At 38.9% G+C, this 19,066-nt stretch overlaps 3 protein-coding genes and 4 non-coding genes across 7 annotated transcripts in view; 3 read left to right on the plus strand and 4 right to left on the minus strand.

The window, feature by feature from the left end:
• Window positions 1-521: 521 nt before the first annotated feature.
• Window positions 522-2,970, minus strand: LOC134818585 (uncharacterized). Its single transcript, XM_063828214.1, has 2 exons — window positions 2,281-2,970; window positions 522-1,543 (listed from the first exon to the last, which is right to left on the minus strand). The coding sequence occupies exons 1-2, from the start codon at window positions 2,855-2,857 to the stop codon at window positions 1,503-1,505; spliced, it is 618 nt and encodes a 205-aa protein (XP_063684284.1). The 5' UTR covers window positions 2,858-2,970; the 3' UTR covers window positions 522-1,502.
• Window positions 2,971-4,513: 1,543 nt separating this feature from the next.
• On the minus strand, window positions 4,514-6,969 carry LOC134818677 (uncharacterized). The gene is made up of 8 exons (XM_063828316.1): window positions 6,823-6,969; window positions 6,613-6,684; window positions 6,272-6,452; window positions 5,850-5,963; window positions 5,601-5,690; window positions 5,378-5,425; window positions 4,939-5,098; window positions 4,514-4,790 (listed from the first exon to the last, which is right to left on the minus strand). The coding sequence occupies exons 1-8, from the start codon at window positions 6,967-6,969 to the stop codon at window positions 4,706-4,708; spliced, it is 897 nt and encodes a 298-aa protein (XP_063684386.1). The 3' UTR covers window positions 4,514-4,705.
• Window positions 6,970-9,953: 2,984 nt separating this feature from the next.
• Window positions 9,954-19,066, minus strand: part of LOC134818582 (N-alpha-acetyltransferase 15, NatA auxiliary subunit-like) — a 53,925-nt gene continuing 44,812 nt past the window's right edge. The window contains exons 12-21 of the mRNA XM_063828211.1: window positions 17,998-18,150; window positions 17,714-17,833; window positions 17,312-17,429; window positions 17,032-17,136; window positions 16,685-16,857; window positions 16,445-16,553; window positions 11,380-11,478; window positions 11,054-11,197; window positions 10,823-10,914; window positions 9,954-10,661 (exon numbers count right to left, since the gene is read on the minus strand). Coding sequence (XP_063684281.1) covers window positions 10,512-10,661; window positions 10,823-10,914; window positions 11,054-11,197; window positions 11,380-11,478; window positions 16,445-16,553; window positions 16,685-16,857; window positions 17,032-17,136; window positions 17,312-17,429; window positions 17,714-17,833; window positions 17,998-18,150 — 1,263 coding nt within the window. The 3' untranslated portion in view covers window positions 9,954-10,511. The remainder of the gene's footprint in view (window positions 10,662-10,822; window positions 10,915-11,053; window positions 11,198-11,379; window positions 11,479-16,444; window positions 16,554-16,684; window positions 16,858-17,031; window positions 17,137-17,311; window positions 17,430-17,713; window positions 17,834-17,997; window positions 18,151-19,066) is intronic.
• Trnai-aau (transfer RNA isoleucine (anticodon AAU)) lies at window positions 15,028-15,101 on the minus strand. The gene has a single exon. It is a non-coding gene; the product is annotated as a tRNA-Ile (tRNA).
• Window positions 15,477-15,550, plus strand: Trnai-aau (transfer RNA isoleucine (anticodon AAU)). The gene has a single exon. It is a non-coding gene; the product is annotated as a tRNA-Ile (tRNA).
• Trnai-aau (transfer RNA isoleucine (anticodon AAU)) lies at window positions 15,924-15,997 on the plus strand. Its single transcript has one exon. It is a non-coding gene; the product is annotated as a tRNA-Ile (tRNA).
• Window positions 16,237-16,310, plus strand: Trnai-aau (transfer RNA isoleucine (anticodon AAU)). The gene has a single exon. It is a non-coding gene; the product is annotated as a tRNA-Ile (tRNA).

The raw sequence follows: 19,066 nt of genomic DNA on the forward strand, positions 1-19,066 counted from the left end.
TTACATATTGTGCCAAATATCTGCTTTGAAAATGTTTTTGGTTGTGGTAGTGGAAGGTCATGAGTTCTGGATATAACATCATCTACGAGTATAAAATGACTTATGCCATATAAGTGAGTTGTCCCAAACAGTGGTTTATCACCTAATTTGAAGACGGTTTTTGAAATTGATCTACAATTTTGAGATAAGATTTGATGTAATGTAGTGTCTAAAAATAGCATCAAATTGGTCACACTGTGTACAAATTAGAAAATGGCCTGTTCAGTGTTCATGATACAAGTAATCAGGCTATTCTCCTATCATTTGCTGTTTAGGTCAATCGATATCATGTGGGTCAGATCTTTGTGTTCATCTCAGTCAATCTTTATCGAATTAAGATGTCACTTTACCATGTTCAATACACATGATAAAAGACTAAGCAGTAAATAAGAAATCTTTATCGTATCATGATGTTAGAACTTAGAAAAGGACTGACTCAAATCAAGGAAACAACAACATAATAGTGATACTATTACTAAGTTCAATTCATTAGTTTAATGTTGTAGGAGAAAATTTTCAAATATTCAACAAAGACAATCATATCAACATTCAATATTATAAAATACCTGGAGTTAATAATCTTTCATTTTAACTTAAAACAGTAAAGAATATTTTCAAATGCAATACATTTGAAGCTTTTTAACGTTTTAATGAAGTTGCCTATTTTACAAGCATATACGCTAGCTATCTTGACTTATTAACAACCCCGTTACAGTGCTGTAAAATCATGCTTATCTCCAAATTATGCAGCTCATCACAAAATAGGGACAGTGCTTTAGACTGAGCTGATCTAGAAAACAAATCAGTCAAAGATTTCCAACTCCACGGCTTTCTACCCTTGATATCGTCCAACAAACATTTATCCGCCTCTTCAGAGACTTTCCTCGCCCCAATATTTTCAGCAGCTTTAGAAACCTTGTTAAACAGCACATGATCAGGAGGTGTCTCACTGAACCAGGACCTAGCATTATCCCACCCAATCATCCCTAGCTCCCCCACATACTTACCCTCCATCCGGTGCACCAGAGCGTGAGAATATGTAGCGTTACCCAGAGCAAGTGAGTCGAGAACAGCAGGACCACCCCACTCAGAATCCTCTGGTAGAGAATAGGGCAGAACTAGGTCATGTGCTTCATCAACACCACCTACCATCATGTAAACAAGTCCTAACATAACATCAGCATTGTGTTCCTGCTCCTTTGTAATGTGAGTGTTAACGCGCGCACTGCGCACCACTCCCTCACACACCATGTCATCAGGACCAGTAATACTCTCTATCACATCTGGGAGTCTGGAGCGATCTAACTCGTTGTAAGCTTGGTAGAGCATTGGGGCTCCTTGATGAGGGAGAGGGTGTTCTTTAAAATACTCAACTACTGAAACCACTGAGGTTGAGTAGGTTGTGTTAGCCATGTTTTCAATCAGTCCTTGTACCAGTGATTGGATATCTCTATTACCAAAGTCTATACGGTGATCGGCTCCTCTTTCTCTATTCCCTTCACTGCTAAGAACATTGTATAAGCTGCAGTTATGAAAAATAAGTTTTCAAATTTTGATTAACATGGTTCTAATTTCTTTATTAATATAATATGTTCTAATTTCTATATAAATATAAAAGTGATTTGTTTACATAGAAATAAGAAACACGTAGCAACAGCTCTAGCTCAGGCCTTAGATTTGTATCAACGGATAAGCCATAAATTATTTTTCTGAGCTCAAAAAGAACTTGATCAATCAAAAAAGGATATTAAAACTATAATGTTGTAATATTTTAATATAATTAATTGGATTTGATAACATTTGCGTAAGTTATAAAGTTAATAGAATTACAATAGTTTAAAAGTTAGTTTTATTTTTAATAGCATCGTTTAAGTCTGCTTGTTACTCTGCCTCTTGCATATATATTATATTTATGTCTCATGATAATCTAAAAGGATTATAAAAAATAGGGCCACGCTTATCATAAAAGGGTAACCTAAGAACTTGAATTGTTTCCATATATTTGCGATAAGAACTATGAAGTCTGCATGCACAAGCACATAAAATTGAAAATCTTGTAAAATAACTAAAATATAATGTGACTCTTCTAGGATCATGAATTATTGACAGTAGAATTACAGTGTCTAAAAAGAATATCAATCTCCAGGTTATGAATTTTATCACAGAATGAAGCTATCTCCGAGGAACGATGTGAATGATAACACAGATTTGTAAAAGACGTCCAGTTCCAAGGTTTATTACCTCTTATCTTATCACAGAACTTCTTATCTTCACCGCTAAAGTTGTGCTGTATTTCAAGACTCAGACAAGTCTCAGAGAGATTATTATAAAGAACGTGTTCTGAAGGAACTCTCCCAAACCAGAAGTGAGCATTGTCATACCCCATCATCCCTCCCTCTCCTGGATGCTCCCCCTCCATACGATGAACTAGTGCATGGCAGTGTGTTGCGTTACTCAGAGCCGGGGAATCCAGGACTGCAGGTCCACCATATATAGTATCACAAGGCCAAGAGTAGGGCAGAACTAGGTCATGTGCTTCATCAACACCACCTACCATCATGTAAACAAGTCCTAACATAACGTCTGCATTGTGTTCCTGCTCCTTTGTAATGTGAGTGTTAACGCGCGCACTGCGCACCACTCCCTCACACACCATGTCATCAGGACCAGTAATACTCTCTATCACATCTGGGAGTCTGGAGCGATCTAACTCGTTGTAAGCTTGGTAGAGCATTGGGGCTCCTTGATGAGGGAGTGGGTTTTCTTTAAAATACTCAACTACTGAAACCACTGAGGTTGAGTAGGTTGTGTCAGCCATGTTTTCAATCAGTCCTTGTGCCAGTGATTTGATCTCTCTATTACCAAAGTCTATACGGTGATCGGCTCCTCTTTCTCTATTCCCTTCACTGCTAAGAACATTCTATAAGCTGCAGTTATGAAAAATAAGTTTTCAAATTTTGATTAACATGGTTCTAATTTCTTTATTAAAAGTGATTTGTTTACATAGAAATAAGAAACACGTAGCAATAGCATTATCGTGTAAGTCTGCTTGTTAATCTGCCTCGTGCATATTTATTATATTTATGTCTCATGATAATCTAAAAGGTTTATAAGAAATAAGATACGGCCACGGCTTATCAGTAACCTAAGAACTTGAATTGTTTCCATATATTTGCGATAAGAACTATGAAGTCTGCATGCACAAGCACATAAAATTGAAAATCTTGTAAAATAACTATTAAATATAATGTGACTCTTCTAGGATCATGAATTATTGACAGTAGAATTACAGTGTCTAAAAATAATTTCAATCTCCAGGTTATGAATTTTATCACAGAATGAAGCTATCTCCGAGGAACGATGTGGATGAGCACACAGATTTGTAAAAGATTTGCATACGTCATGATATCATAAATTAGTTTTGGTTAGTTTTAGTCAAGATTTCAAATATCAACTTGAATTGTGTTTTATCTATTGTATCATAATATGGCGGTATTCAACAGGCAAATTGTGTTTTATTGCGCCGAAATATTGAATGCATGATTCATTCTTTGCTGTCGAAAACAATAAAAAACAACTTTAGAAAATTCTGAACTTTATTGAAATCGTTAAAAAATTACAAACATGAAACAAAACATGAAGAATGCCTAAAAAACAGTAATTTAACCGAAAATAGTCAAATTCGGTCAATTCTTCGATATGGTCGTTTAAACTTTTAAATTGTATTAAAAATTATCAGGCAGATTAAAAGGTCACCACATTATAAATTAGTGATAAAAAGAGAAAGAATCGGTCAATTTTTGTTTATATTTGATAAAATAAATCCCTTGCAGATACTAAAAAATCATGTAAAACGCCCAAATATAATTTCTTGTCCCCCTTTCAAGGTATTACACACAGTATAAGTGTATCGGCCATGTATAGAAAGAACATAGTTGTGACAAACATCTCTTATCAGTATGGTGTGATACCAGAAACTTTCTCAAACTAAAAATACCCGGAAACGAGTATCATGTGATATCAAATTTCATCACGAAGAACAGAAACTAGTAAAATTTGTGTGATTTCAGCATTAGGTCAGTGGTTGCTGTTCCCATGTGCGTAAGCTTAAATTAAAATTTTATCATAAAGAACGAAGTTTGTACAGTTAAATAATCTTACTGAGTTACTGATCAAATTTAAGAGTTCTCAACACACTCTTTCTCTCTCTCTCTCTCTCTCTCTCTCTCTCTCTCTCTCTCTCTCTCTCTCTCTCTCTCTCTCTCTCTCTCTCTCTCTCTCTCTCTCTCTCTCTCTCTCTCTCTCTCTCTCTCTCTCTCTCTCTCTCTCTCTCTCTCTCTCTCTCTCTCTCTCTCTCTCTCTCTCTCTCTCTCTCTCTCTCTCTCTCTCTCTCTCTCTCTCTCTCTCTCTCTCTCTCTCTCTCTCTCTCTCTCTCTCTCTCTCTCTCTCCTCTCTCTCTCTCTCTCTCTCTCTCTCTCTCTCTCTCTCTCTCTCTCTCTCTCTCTCTCTCTCTCTCTCTCTCTTCCTCTCTCTTCACTCATTACATCATTATTATTATTATTATTACCCATGCGAATAAATGATAATAAGTGGCTGCACAGCAACACACACTGACACAGTAATATTAAGCAACGTCCAAAAGTCTTATCAATCAAATCAATTTAGTTTATTCGTTTTCTTTTGGAGTGTTGCCACATATGTTTCTCCAGATGATTGACTTTGGCTTCGCCTGATTCTGACTGTATAGGACCCTGTAAAACATAAAGTTAAGCACACTTGAAAGAAGCGCATCAGAAGTTCAAGTACCATGTCTGACCATACACAAATATTTGTAGACAATGGACATACACAACATTTTTAGCCAATTTCAAAAGAGAATTCTCTAAAATGAGTGCAAACCTAGACCTGTAAGAGCACTTTTCTTCGCTGTGGTTAGAGAACATAGACCCATCCTCATCATCACTGTTACGCGCCTTAATCTCAGGAGCTACTTTAGCCACCTCCTCCGTCACGTCAATAACTAACCAGTCCTGGTGGTACCTGTCCGGACCTGGGACTGCTGGGAGGGTCAGGATCAATCATCACAGTTGTTAAAACTAACAAACTTAATAGTACATTTAATGGGAATTATGCAAGAATTTAAAAAGACAGGATTATGTTTGTCATATTGATACAATGATCATATTGATTTTATAATTTGACCGAGAAAGTAAATCATTTAGCTATTTAGCAGTACAATGAATTTGAGGGTGGTTTCATAAAAGCAAATAAAATTAAACAACAAGTTTTTTTTTGGAAACATGTCTGGTTTGGTGAACCTTGTTACAAATTATTATACCTCCGGCAGGGTTATCAAGAGGCTCATGACAGGACTTAAAAACAGAACCTGGTTGGAACACATGAGTTATGGTGGGAAGCATAGGAAGATCCTGGACAGCTCAACCGAGGCATGTGTGGAAACTGTTCACAATGGCCTCATCCAACATTGGGAAGAGGACAGAACACTTTATATTATTAGCAGGTCAATGATATGTAATTTAATGGTTATGGAATTTTATTACCTTTGTCAGGATCCCTCCAACTCATGTGAGAATCTAGATCTCCTTGGGGTAAAGCATCATCAATTATCTCATCTTCTTCAGCGACAACATCTGCAAATTATTCGGATTAGGTTAGCATTATAATCTAGAATAGGATTCAATTCTTAGCCTGCAATTGAAATTGAGCTTGCATAAAATCACCACAAAGTGTTTTTTTTTCAAAATTGAAGGACAAAATGTATCCAATAATTGTAATTGATAAATAATAACCTCTGTCAAAGTGAGGGACTGGATCATAGTTGACAAAATGATGTCGAGATCCAGCAGACTGCGATCTTGCTATCTGAATACAGTCAGGTTCTGTTGCTGTCGTCAAAACTGAACCTGTTTAATTTTGATTATTTCAAAGTTAAGCCTAATTCTTATAAATAAAAGTTTTGATGTTAAAATATATAGTATAAACATCTGCATCAGAACATGATGATCCTTACTATATTTTTAAAGTCACTATTGTATTTCAAAGTTAAGCCTAATTCTTATAAATAAAAGTTTTGATGTTAAAATATAGTATAAACATCTGCATCAGAACATGATGATCCTTACTATATTTTTAAAGTCACTATTGTGACGGTACATTAGAACTAGACAGAAACAAAGTGTGAAGGGCCTGAACGGAACCCGTGCATGCTTACTGGTTCTAGCACGAAACTTGGGGGGCTGAGCTGCAGAAATATCTTTGAAGTCTACAGCATACGCATAAGCACACATCAAACTAATCTGGTCTCCTTCGTTGAGGGTTATGAATCTGTCTGATGGTATGTCTTGAGCTATGGATTGACCCACTTTCTTCACGTGGCAGGGATTTTTGTGTAACTGAAAGTGGAAGTTATCCCATTTATTGAAAAATCGTTTTCCAAAAATCAAAAAATCTTCATTGATAAGAAAGCTGGCGGAACAGTATATTAAGAACTTTGCCTGATGTCCATGAAAATATTAAATGTTAAATACAAAGAATAACTTATAAATAACTAACCAGCTTTATTGAAAGTTCTCTGTCTTGGATACGGAGGCCAAGGTGAGTTCGTGATATTTTTCTGTCACTTATCTGAAAACATATGATTGTTATTGCTAATGTGGTACCAACCAGTACCAGAAAACTTGCAGATATAAGGGCTACTCAATAATAGCAAAGAGCGTTCAACACAGAGAAAATAATTGGTTGGTAAATTCTGAGAATCAATACCCCAAGAATGGCTCTTCCGATTTTGACCTCCCCTTGATCAGGCAAAAGAATATCCCCGAACATGTCATCAGAGTTGAGTGGACACAAGCACCACTGCTTCTTAGGGATGGGTTGTTGATTGTCATTGGGTACCTCCACCGTTGTCATCTATAGAACAAGTTTCAAATGAGTAGCAGATTCGAATATAGCACAATATTAATCTTTGATCGAATTTGATTATAAAATAATCACTTCAGTACAGTATCATACAATGGTATACGGTGGACTAAAAGTTTACAGACTTTACTGAAGGGTGCCATAGGTTACAAAATCATAAATCTTTGGCACTTAGCAGGATCCCTCCTCATTTTACCCTCAATCACATACCCGATCATTCAGCTGACCGCTGACTCGACCGAGGAGATGCAGCCATTATCCAGCCATTGCCCAGATTTGTAATTTCGCAAAAATCCAATACATCCTTAGTTACTTATACTTCCTAGACTAGGTAACAAGTGGAAAGTCTACCTATAAAACAGGTTAGCAACTTCATTCATTGGAGTGCTAGATCATTGTATCAGTGCATACGGAACTATTGATCAAAACTTTATTCTCTAAGTGTTCATAACATAACATAACATAACATAACATAGCATCACAAAGCCTCCGATGCATTTTAAAAGCTCAGTAACATTTGGTACAAACAACAACATTAAGAAGCCAACCAATATCAGGATCTACAAAGCGGCTGTGTCAAATATACTTCTTTGTGAAAGATAAGTATAGGATACTAACAAGGCGCAGGTAAGAGATACCCCAGACGAATCCTGAATATTTAATAGATCTTGATTATGTGATGAGGATACCAGAACAAAAGAAAAACATTTAACTATCTTTACCATCTCAGAGCGTGGAAAAACGTTCAAAATCCGCGGCCTCGTTATCAAATGTTTTTAAGGAATAGCTCTTTTCGCAAATGTCGACAATATCACGTGTTAAAATTATCACGTGACTTTGGTTTTAGTGGGAGTGATCAAATGGACACTGCGAACGAAAAGCTACAGACTAGACAGGGTAATATAAAATATAATATATATTGTGACTTTTTGATAACAAATGAAATGTAAGTACACTCAGTTTGCTTTATAAATATTTTTAACGGGTGATACACGTAAAATATTTGTTCCATATATTAGGACCGTCGACGAGTCCAACTCGTCGCACGTTTTGGTAGGTTGTAAACCTACAAAAATATTTCCTTTAATATAAAGACGAAGCCTTCAAATGAAAAAATAAAAAAGGCAGGGCTTCAAAATTGGCAATTTTAAAAAGCCATCATTCTATCAGGTCTTATTTCAAAATATTAAATAAATAGGATATAATAAACTAAATTTCACATACCAACCTTACTTTACCAAAAACTTTTATGGATGTTACTCGTCTAAATTTCTTTGACAGATGTTACTCGTCTAAATTTTTTCGAAGTAGCGCGCGCCGCTTTCTTCTCGAAATGTTATGGCCGACAGCAAGTGCTACGAAGTAGCGCGCGCCGGGCAAAACCATAAACAATGGTCAACCAAAAATTTTAAAACTGGTTGCAATGATTTACATACGGCTGGAGAAGCTTTCGTGTTTCAAAATGGTCAAAATTAAAGACGCTGAAGCCTTCGCCAAAATTAACCCTATTTTTTAAACAAACTAAGTATAAGTGTAAATTTGTTGACATATACGTTGCATGCCGCTTCACGCTTTTCGCGGAAAAAATATATATATCATATACATCTCTAATATTTGAGATATGTAACATGTATCAACAAATTTGTTGTCTCACGTCGCGTTGTGAAAACCCGCGCGCCGCGCACGAGTGGGCGGCTGTATCGTGGTAATACCACTAAGTGAAACAAAAATTAGGGTCACGACTTATTACTGGGTGGCGCTCAGTTACTGGGCGGCGCTCAGCCCGGATTTTTATGAACATAATCGCCTGGGGTCCCCAGGTAAGGCGCTCAGTAGCTGTCATTTGCATACCGCCAGATCTCTATCATGTCAATCATCAATGAACATAGTAACTTGGGGTTTTGCCCTTTACTAACCAGAGCCCTCTCGCTTGTTAATACGGGTGATACTCTTAAAATATCTGTTCCATATATTGGACCGTCCAACTCGGCGCGCGCCCTGGTAGGTTGTAAACCTACAATCTCGCTTGCAGAGAGGGCTCTGGTGAAACAATGCAATTAGCGTGTCACGCAGTACGTACTGCGTACGTACGCGTATACACATGTGAACCTTGGGTCCGGTATCATTCGTTAAGGGTTTCCAAGTAAGTCACGACGTAATACAATAAACTTGTACGTTTATAACCTATACCATGAAGACTTTACGGATGTTACTCGTCGAAATTTCTTCGAAGTAGTGCGCGCCGCTTTCTTCTCGAGGCAATTTGAATTAGTGCTACGAAGTAGCGTGCACTTGTCATACGTTGTATGACCCGCCGCGCACGAAGTGCGCAGCTCCCCCTGTAGCGTCGAAGCGACCGTGGGGGTCACCACGTGATACAAGCGTGCACCGGGCTAGCCCATTAACAATGGACAATACCAAAACGCAGTACGCCGAGTTTGTAGCGCGATGCACCACTGGGCCGCCCTTCAAATAATATAGCAACGTTTCACTTACTGGGCGGCGCTCAGCCTGTCATTCCGCCGAATCTTTATTGTTTATGTTCATGAACATAATAGCCTGGGGTCGCTTGTCATACGTTGTATGACCCGCCGCGCACGAAGTGCGCGGCTCCCCCTGTAGCGTCGAAGTGTGAAGCGACCGTGGGGGTCACCACGTGATACAAGGGGTCCCCAGGTAAGGTTTCACTTACCTTGCTGGCTTGTTGCTAGTCTATTGCTCGATTCTCTCACTGATATAAGTATATGGTATTACAGTCGTTGGTCACGTGTAGAGATTTGGTAAATATTTCGGGCATGTGCACAAGCAACGCCAACAAGGTTTTATTTGTGATTTGTAGTGAAGTGGATTAGCAATTGAACCACGAGCGCGTTGAATGGCGGAGGTCTGTGAGTTTAACAGACCTTTTGTTTATATTACATCTATGACCCGAGCACTCGATCCTGACTTTGAGGGAAGAAATAAAACACAACATATTGTTATAAAGGAAGCACTGGTCATTGATAAACTCGGTAAAAACACATCAAAACTATGAAAAACCATTATTACACGGGGACACTGTTGAGACTGAAATAACCACATAATTTGAACATAATCATATTACCGGGATTAACTTTCAGTTAAAAGCCAAGAACCACAACTTGCTAAGTTGTGCCACAACTTACTTAGCAGGTATGAACCAGTGATCAAAGTGAACAGCTGTGTCACTCGAAGGGTTGCAAAAGTTTTAACGTAATGCAACTCTATGAATAACCGTTAATTTTAAAAAGGACACTGTTGAAGGCCTTGTAGCAACTGACCGCTAGAAACTGAGCAACTCTTAGACCGACTTCAGGGGCCGAAAATGTTTCAAATTGTAATAAATATAACTTTTAATCCATCGCGCCACAGCCCCACAAAATTAGACAAACCCATTCTGTTCCTCATATAAAAACCAGTGCTGACAGCAGTGGTATCAAATTAGCAAATAAAGCTGTGCTTTAAAGACAATAACTTAGAGTGCCCGTTTGCTGTAAAACTGACGGGGCATTGCTTCATCTCGGGACAGTTTCCTCGGTTTGAGGTGGCCTAAAAGCGGTCGCCAGAGTAAAGATGGCGCGGCAGGCGGTAGAGAAGCTGGCGATGTCTTCAGGAGTTGGATCCAACAATCCATTGTTTAAGTGATCTAACACGTACTCAGCGCCCTGAAAATAGTTTTGATTTATCATAGCAGTTGGTCAAATAAATTTTGCTGCACATGCCCTGATAAGATAAACTGGAAAACTCCTCGTTACTAAAATCTCCTGCAACTGATTGTATCATATATTAAAGTCACTATTGTGACGGTACATTAGAACTAGCTGACCTCGAGGGTGGCTCCTTCAAGAGGGAAGTCTAGGACGGACTGAAGCTGATCTGCTGACGCCTCGGGGGACAGATGGGCGTGGGCACATCTCACTGTACAAATGGTTAGTTATTATTCAGTATAAAAACTCAGATAATAAGCTATAAACTGTATTTAAAACTAGAAGTGTTTTCTTACAGTTCGATTCAAGAAACTTAACGAATGATGAACAAAATAAAAGAAGATACTGACACATGAAGAAGCTCTTGAGATTGGTGCCAGTAAGAGATTCCCTAACATTTAACCACTCTCTAATGTCGTTCTGTGGCAACAGTTCCGACATCTCTGTCTGAACTATTTCAGATATAATTCCACTTGTCGGTCCCGTCGTTTTGACTGAAATGAAAGAGATTTGGATTTTGGAATTAGACAGTTAAGTATATATCATACAGAACTATCCGATGGTACATGAATAAACATTAAGAAAATTTTATTATTGGAAACAAGTCTTTATCACCTTTATCACCCATACTCGTAAAATATCTTAGTTTCATGACAGTAGAGAAGTAAGAACTAACCATATTGAGCGAGTTGTGTCATGTGCAGACCAATCTCGGGGGCTCTAGCACAAGTTTTCAGGGCACGTTTCACACTCTGTATCATCAACAACAGCTTCCCTGAAATTGTTAATTTATTTTAATAGAGCAGAGGGAACGGTTAAAACAAATTAAGTTGATACTCGCTTCATCTCTCCCTTATCCATCTATACTATTACTATTATGTCGGTCAGCAACATTAAAAATTATTGATTTAGTTCCTTCCATTAATTTAAATTCAATCGTCTGTACTGCGCATTCATAGTGTTTTCGATTAAGGCGAACGTTATTTTACGGAAAATATGAGACAGTAAAACAAATTCTACTCGTATTCTAACAATTGATCATCTAGAAACACATTAATATTATGTTAAAAGGAATTTAAAGAAATTTAATAAGTGTCACGATGCCATAATATTTGGATATGGTTAAAATCTCCTAGTTGACTAAGCATGCTTTTAATTGTATCATATATTCGACAACGTTCTTCACCGCAAATGCAAGAAAGTAGTGTGACAGAATAAAAGACTCTTGCTCTTGAAATACAAAAGTAAAGCATACTTAATGGTAAAAGTATGTCGTGGCAAGACAGTCGAATCACTGCCATAATTGCTGGCCACTCAGCAGAAGAAACAGTCCTTTGAAAACACCATTTGTAGCTCGGATTCTCCTCATGCAGCAATTCGAGAGGATACGGCAATTTTTCGGGATCCTTTAACTTATCGAAATAATATGCTACACTATATTCACATATTATCATAGGTCGAATACCCATTTCACGGTTTAATCTATTAACTTCTGCATTTAAAACCCGTGCAAGTACAACTTCATTAAGCGGTTCTTCGAATATATGAAGTATAGGTTTTGGACCATATATATAATGACCCTCTTTTTGGTCCATGCCGGACAATAGTTTGGCAAATACACTCAGACCATCTATTGTGACCCTTGGTCCCCTTTTATCATGAAAACGTTTATTACCATCAGATATAGCTTTAGATAACAATTCTTTTAGAGAATAATCCCTAATAACGGATAAACTATGTGATATATCGTACGCATTTCTCAGATTGGCATCGATAGTACTAACACAACCATGATCAGATAGTAGTTTGTAAAATGCAAGTAGGGAAGAAGATACACCATTCATATAGTTTTTCTTACTAAGAGAAAACATTTGTATAATATCACACGACAACCAAACGTGATGAGAGTTTGTTAACTGTGACATAGAGGTCATCATATCGCTGAAGTCTTCTATCCAAGTTTGTGCCTCGCGCTCGCGATTATCATTCGGGAAATATGTTCTTGTGCCCATTTCCACAAGAACACATTGAAAATCGTCAATGAAAATATCGCATCCCTGCAGCTGCGGTGATCGAAGCATTTCTATGAAAAATTCGCTTAAATAGCCGAACATGGGGTCGCGTTTAGATTCCCCATTCACTATGACTAACTGGTTGTCAACTAAAGCTTGAGTTATCATGTCAAGGTCCTCTGTAAAAGGAAAGGTTTCTGAAAGAAATAATACCCTATACGACACTCCAGCATTATCTAAAGGGGTCTCGTAGAGTTTCGGCTTTTGTTCCTCATCAGGATGGGAAGTTTCAAACAGGAAACTAAAAAGTAAGACTTTGCTGCTGTTTCCAGATTTTATCAGCTCTATAATTTTGGCAATCAGTAGGATACTTTTGCCCGACCCGGCAGGTCCATCGATCCACATAAAGTTTTTGTTTGATGTAAAAACATCATGTTGCTTTTTAGTGAGATTCTCTATTCCCAAACAGTCCCTCGTGATGTCGGATGCCGGTACAACATAGGGATTATTGCTTCTGAACGTAAACTTTCCGCACCGTACTTTGTCATCGATATCCTTGATACATTTCCAAAGCTACACGTCTCCTTATCACAATCATCTTTATCAGTACACCAAATGGCAAGCAACATGTTTCTGATTTCGTAATACTTTTGAAGATTCATTTTATTCCTGTTTCCAACACAATGACTTTCAATAACATAAAACTCCCACCATCTACCAATGTCACATAAAATATCTTTGAACAAGATTGTGTCTTTCTCATGGCATTCCAGATGGAATTGGTCTTTGTATTTACTGCTAAAATTAGGATAAGCGGTAAACTGACAAATTCTCACATTGCTGTCCATACTTTTGATAAGCTGTGCTATCTTTTCTCTTTGTTTGACCGATTTTCTGAATGTCCCAAGGAGAGCTTGTGAATGTTCATCACTTTGGATTCCAGATTCATTTGGAGTCATGTTCTTAACTTCAATCACAACAAAATAGTCCGGACCGATAATCAAAAAATCGCACTCTCCGTCATTATTCCCTGCGTTCTTTCCTTTACATTTTTGGCACCCCTTTCTATCATGACTTTTATCGCACAAACGATATTGGTGATGCGTAAACTTAAAGTTGTGCAAAACAATAAATTTTCCATGACGTGTATATATATTCTCCAATGTTCGGTATACTTGAACCTCGGCCTCGTAGTTAGCCTGCTGGACTATATCGTCTTTAAAACTAGGTCCTGGTTGGTTTTCATCAGGGTACACATCAATATACCTCTGTTGTGGTGCCGGTGGTAACATTATGGGGCGGTAATCTGGTGATGAGCAGTATGTATTGAAGATATCTTCACCATTATGTAAATATTTCTGGTATTGATCCATTGTGGAGGCGAACAATGATAATTCTGGAACGGTTTGCGTTAGGATAAAGGAGAGTTTCTTTTAAAAACTTTGTTTAGCGAAAAAAAGCGAGAGGACACTTTTTATTAGGAGAAGAATATTAGAACAATCAGAAAACGTACTTTCAAAGAAAAAAAGACAAAAACTGATTTTCACTGAATGATTGATTGTAAACCGGGACGGTGCCAGGGTGGTTTAAACGACCGTTTTGAATAATGACAAATAAACTGAAAAACGAATAAAAACAATCCCTCATAACTCATGAGGCACTGCACTCTTAATAGAATTAGAAACATGCCACACTGTGTAGATCAGCATTTTACAACAAAGAAACCGTCACCTGTCAAATTTTAGTTTCAAGAACTCAACACCTCCATGCTACTAGAGTGCTAGGTAATTTTGTTTGGCTTCACGACATAGTTTTTTGCTAATGTCTTGAACATTTAAGGGTTTGGGACCTTGAAACCTTGATTCGTCTCATTAATGTGCTCATTCCGGTCATTTTGAAGGGTTAATTGATATCAATTGATCAATTAGAAGCCGAGTTCGATATATTTTAAGTGCGTGTCAATACTGAAACGTTTAACTTTCGGCTCTAGCTTTTAATCCATATTCGGTAAATAACAACGGATATCAGTAACTGGTAGTCGATACTACAGTCATTAATAAAGTGGTATTGAATAAACGAGTTGGTAGAGTCGGTACTCAATGTGACGCACTAGACAAGCTAGAAGAGGGACTATCTGTTATCTTAATAAATTGAGCTACATTTACCTTTGTATAAATACTAAATAGTGTACCTAAAGCATGATGCAAATCTTAACAATCAGAAGATCGTGTTACTAATTACATTTGTTATTTCTCCAGTGTTACAGAAATATCGTTTGCACTATCATGGTCAAAATTTACAAAAACAATTACTGGCCATGCAGGGGGTCGAACCCTGGACATTCGCGTTATTAGCACGACGCTCTAACCAACTGAGCTACACGGCCATGTCTTCAGGAAATTGTTTATCATATGAATTTTATCCAATTATCTCCGTTTGGTGATTTTAAAGCTTCACACTTTTGCACCAGTCTACATTTATGTTTTACTGAGTAAAACAGAAATTCAATCACTTTATCTGATTTAAAGATTTAAAGTGACTCCGCAATCAGTATAATGAGCTTAAAATCGTTATTTGCCATGTTCAGACTAAAATTTCCAGCCTGACAATTTGAATCTCATTACCGTAATCAATAAACAGAGTGAATAAAATTAAATATTCGTGCTATAAAATTTCATAATAAGGAGGTGTGTGAAGCTTCAAACTTCCGAAGAGAGATAATGGAATAAAATTGATACGACAAACAATTTCATGAGGACATGGCCGTGTAGCTCAGTTGGTTAGAGCGTCGTGCTAATAACGCGAATGTCCAGGGTTCGACCCCCTGCATGGCCAGTAAATGTTTTTGTAAATTTTGATCATGATAGAGCAAACGATATTTCTGAAACACTATGCAATGTAACACCAGAGTATTTTATAGAAATAAAAAATGTAATTAGTAACATGATCTTCTGATTGTTAAGATTTCAGATTTGCATAATGCTTTAGGTACACTATATAGTATTTATGCAAAGGAAAATGTAGGAAAGGATAATGTAATATTTAATAAAGGGCCATGTAGCTAAATTTATTAAGATAACAGACAGTCCCTCTCCATTATTAAAAACTCTAGTAGCTGTCTAGTGCGTATTATTAAGTGCCACCAACTTGTTGAAACCTTCATATTATGTAAGTCGGAAATAGAAACTATAATTTTCTTACAAGACATGGCCGTGTAGCTCAGTTGGTTAGAGCGTCGTGCTAATAACGCGAATGTCCAGGGTTCGACCCCCTGCATGGCCAGTAGTTGTTTTTACTTCTTGAGCATCATCAATGGTCTAAACTAAACCTTTTTAACCGCAAGTGTAATACAGTTCTATGTATAGGAACATGCAACACTGAATAGTTAATGTTATGAGTTCAAACAATGCGCCTACAGCCAGTGTTTATGTACACCAGTGTTCTGAACAAATGTGCAAATTGTGTGATTTCTTGTAGTCAACAAGTTTGAACAGAGAAATAATAATACAGTCCTTTCACATGGCCGTGTAGCTCAGCTGGTTAGAGCGTCGTGCTAATAACGCGAATGTCCAGGGTTCGATCCCCTGCATGGCCAGAAGGTTTTTGTTCGGCTGATAAGACTTTCATCGAGTCTAACCATGTACAATTCCATTAAATTCCCCCAAATATAGGCTCTAATGGCCGGCTCTAATCTAACTAGTTCTGCAAAAACAGTATTCCGGCTCTTACCTTGACGGTAGAAGACTTGGAATGCAAGTTTGTGAGTGTTGGGACACCGAGGAGACAGGGCTCTTAGTGGATCCAGAAACTTCATAGCATCGTCCAGGGGAGAATCAGACTGAAAAGGTTTAACTGAGCCACGAGTGACAACTGGCAAAGAAAACCCATTCAAGAGAAAAAATAAGTGCAAATAAGTGGGAAAAAAGTGAAACTTTACCAAAAAACTTCACTTAAAGTGAAATTACCCACCTTGACCAGCTCAATTCCCACAATTGGAGGAGGAACGATCTCTCCGTCCGGCTGCTTGTTCTTGTCCTTGGCGTTGTTGTTCACGTTAGCTTCATTCTTCTGCTGCTGCTTCTTCTTAGCGGCTCGCTTCTTCTTGCTCTCCAGTTTCTTCTTCTCCTTTTCCGTCATCTCATCTGAGGGTTATATTTAATTAAATTTGTTGATCTTCATTCTTCAGATGTGATCATTCCAGGGTGCGATGAAAATAAAAGTTTTGAACGATACCCAAAATATAAAGAGATCGGTTCTGAAGCAAAGTGTCACTTGAAGAGCGGTTGATAAACTATAGAATGAGTATAATTATTAACCTGCTTCTCCATTTCCCAACCCGTTAGCATCAGCCAAAGGTTTGTCGTGTAGATGAAGATACGTTCTAATGGCGTAGTCAGCTGCTTTGTTGAAAAACTGGTGACCTGAAACATGAGCCATGAACTATAATGATCCAGAATAAATTAAGACATTTAAAAGCTTACTTCAACATTGAACATTACATAATATGTATAGTGGAAAAGCTAATACTATTAATTGGTGACAATTAAAGAATAATTTGCCCTGAATTTGTTGCTATTTAGTATTTAATCTCTGTACCTCTTATGGAATCCTCTAGTCGTAACAACCCGATGTAAGCTCTAAGAGTCATCTTCCTCATGGAGTAGGGATGGAAATCAAACTGATCCTCTACTATGTCAACAAAATGCTTCTCCACCTGATCAGTAACAGTTGATAAAAGTTGTACTTAAAGTTGTTTAATCGAACAATTTAGAAAGGAGTCAAGGGTTTGGTCGTCATGTTGACTAACATAATGGTTGTTAGCTTATCAAGTGTCACTAAAACAGACTAAGTGACACGTGTGAACACTCTGGTCACGTGTGAACACTCTGGTCACGTGTGAACACTCTGGTCACGTGTGAACACTCTGGTCACGCGTGATCACTCTGGTCACGCGTGATCACTCTGGTCACGTGTGAACACACACGTCACGTGACTAACCTCGTGACACTTCTGAAGCACATTAGCCCAGTCCTGGTTCTTGAAGTACGTCCTAGCTGACTCAGTCAGGAACCACATGCACTGCATCTCGTTCAGGTTATCAACCGCGGGTTGACCTTCCTGGAGGGAAATGTCATGTTAACCGGAGTTATAGATATTGACTAAAACTTGTGGCAAACTGATGCTGAAAGATTTCGAAACCAGACAGATTCAAAAGAATCATACATCATGTTCAAAAGCCCAACTGGAGACAAGGAAAATCCTATAAAGAGGACACAACTTACCCGGGTGAATAGAGCACAAGCCTCCTCAGCCTTGTCTATCATGCCAGCTCTGAGCATGTACTTAGCAGCTTTACAGTTGAGATATCTGTCAGCCAGATCCATGGTCCTGGCTTCTTCTACCCAGTGTACTGCCTCTACCATGTTACCCGCGTGCTGGAGGAGGGAGAGGGGGGTTCAAACATGATATCTAATAGGGGGGGGGGGGGGGGGGGGGGGGGGGGGGGGGTGGGGGTGGGGGTACTGCTTCTACCATGTTACCCGCGTGCTAGAGGAGGGGGAGGGGAGGTTCAAACATGATATCTAATAAAGGGGGGGTGGGGGTGGGGGTACTGCTTCTACCATGTTACCCGCGTGCTGGAGGAGGGGGAGGGGAGGTTCAAACATGATATCTAATAAAGGGGGGGGGGGGGGGTGGAGGGGGGTACTGCTTCTACCATGTTACCCGCGTGCTGGAGGAGGGGGAGGGGAGGTTCAAACATGATATCTAATAAAGGGGGTGGGGGTGGGGGTACTGCTTCTACCATGTTACCCGCGTGCTGGAGGAGGGGGAGGGGAGGTTCAAACATGATATCTAATAAAGGGGGGGGGGGGTGGGGGTGGGGGTACTGCTTCTACCATGTTACCCGCGTGCTGGAGGAGGGGGAGGGGAGGTTCAAACATGATATCTAATAAAGGGGGGGGGGGGGGGTGGGGGTGGGGGTACTGCTTCTACCATGTTACCCGCGTGCTGGAGGAGGGGGAGGGGAGGTTCAAACATGATATCTAATAAAGGGGGGGGGGTGGGGGTGGGGGTACTGCTTCTACCATGTTACCCGCGTGCTGGAGGAGGGGGAGGGGAGGTTCAAACATGATATCTAATAAAGGGGGGGGGGGGTGGGGGTGGGGGTACTGCTTCTACCATGTTACCCGCGTGCTGGAGGAGGGGGAGGGGAGGTTCAAATATGATATCTAATAAAGGGGGGGTGGGGGTACTGCTTCTTAAAACTACTGTACCTTGTACAGGGGGGGGGGGGGGGGCCGGGGGGCTGTCACAATTATTGGTAGTGTAAACAGTGCTGGAAGATAGGCA

The sequence above is a fragment of the Bolinopsis microptera genome, chromosome 7 (genome assembly GCF_026151205.1).
Source record: "Bolinopsis microptera isolate Bmic1 chromosome 7, MBARI_Bmic_1.0, whole genome shotgun sequence".
Lineage (NCBI taxonomy): Eukaryota > Metazoa > Ctenophora > Tentaculata > Lobata > Bolinopsidae > Bolinopsis > Bolinopsis microptera.

Coding starts and splice junctions, on each gene's coding strand:
- LOC134818585 (XM_063828214.1), bottom strand. CDS start 2,857: ATGGCTGACACAACCTACTCAACCTCAGTGGTTTCAGTAGTTGAGTAT. Junction 1,544..2,280: donor GTTCTGTGATAAGATAAGAG/GTAATAAACCTT, acceptor CAATGTTCTTAG/CAGTGAAGGGAATAGAGAAA.
- LOC134818677 (XM_063828316.1), bottom strand. CDS start 6,969: ATGACAACGGTGGAGGTACCCAATGACAATCAACAACCCATCCCTAAG. Junction 5,426..5,600: donor TTGGAGGGATCCTGACAAAG/GTAATAAAATTC, acceptor TGTTCCAACCAG/GTTCTGTTTTTAAGTCCTGT. Junction 4,791..4,938: donor AAGTGCTCTTACAGGTCTAG/GTTTGCACTCAT, acceptor TATGTTTTACAG/GGTCCTATACAGTCAGAATC.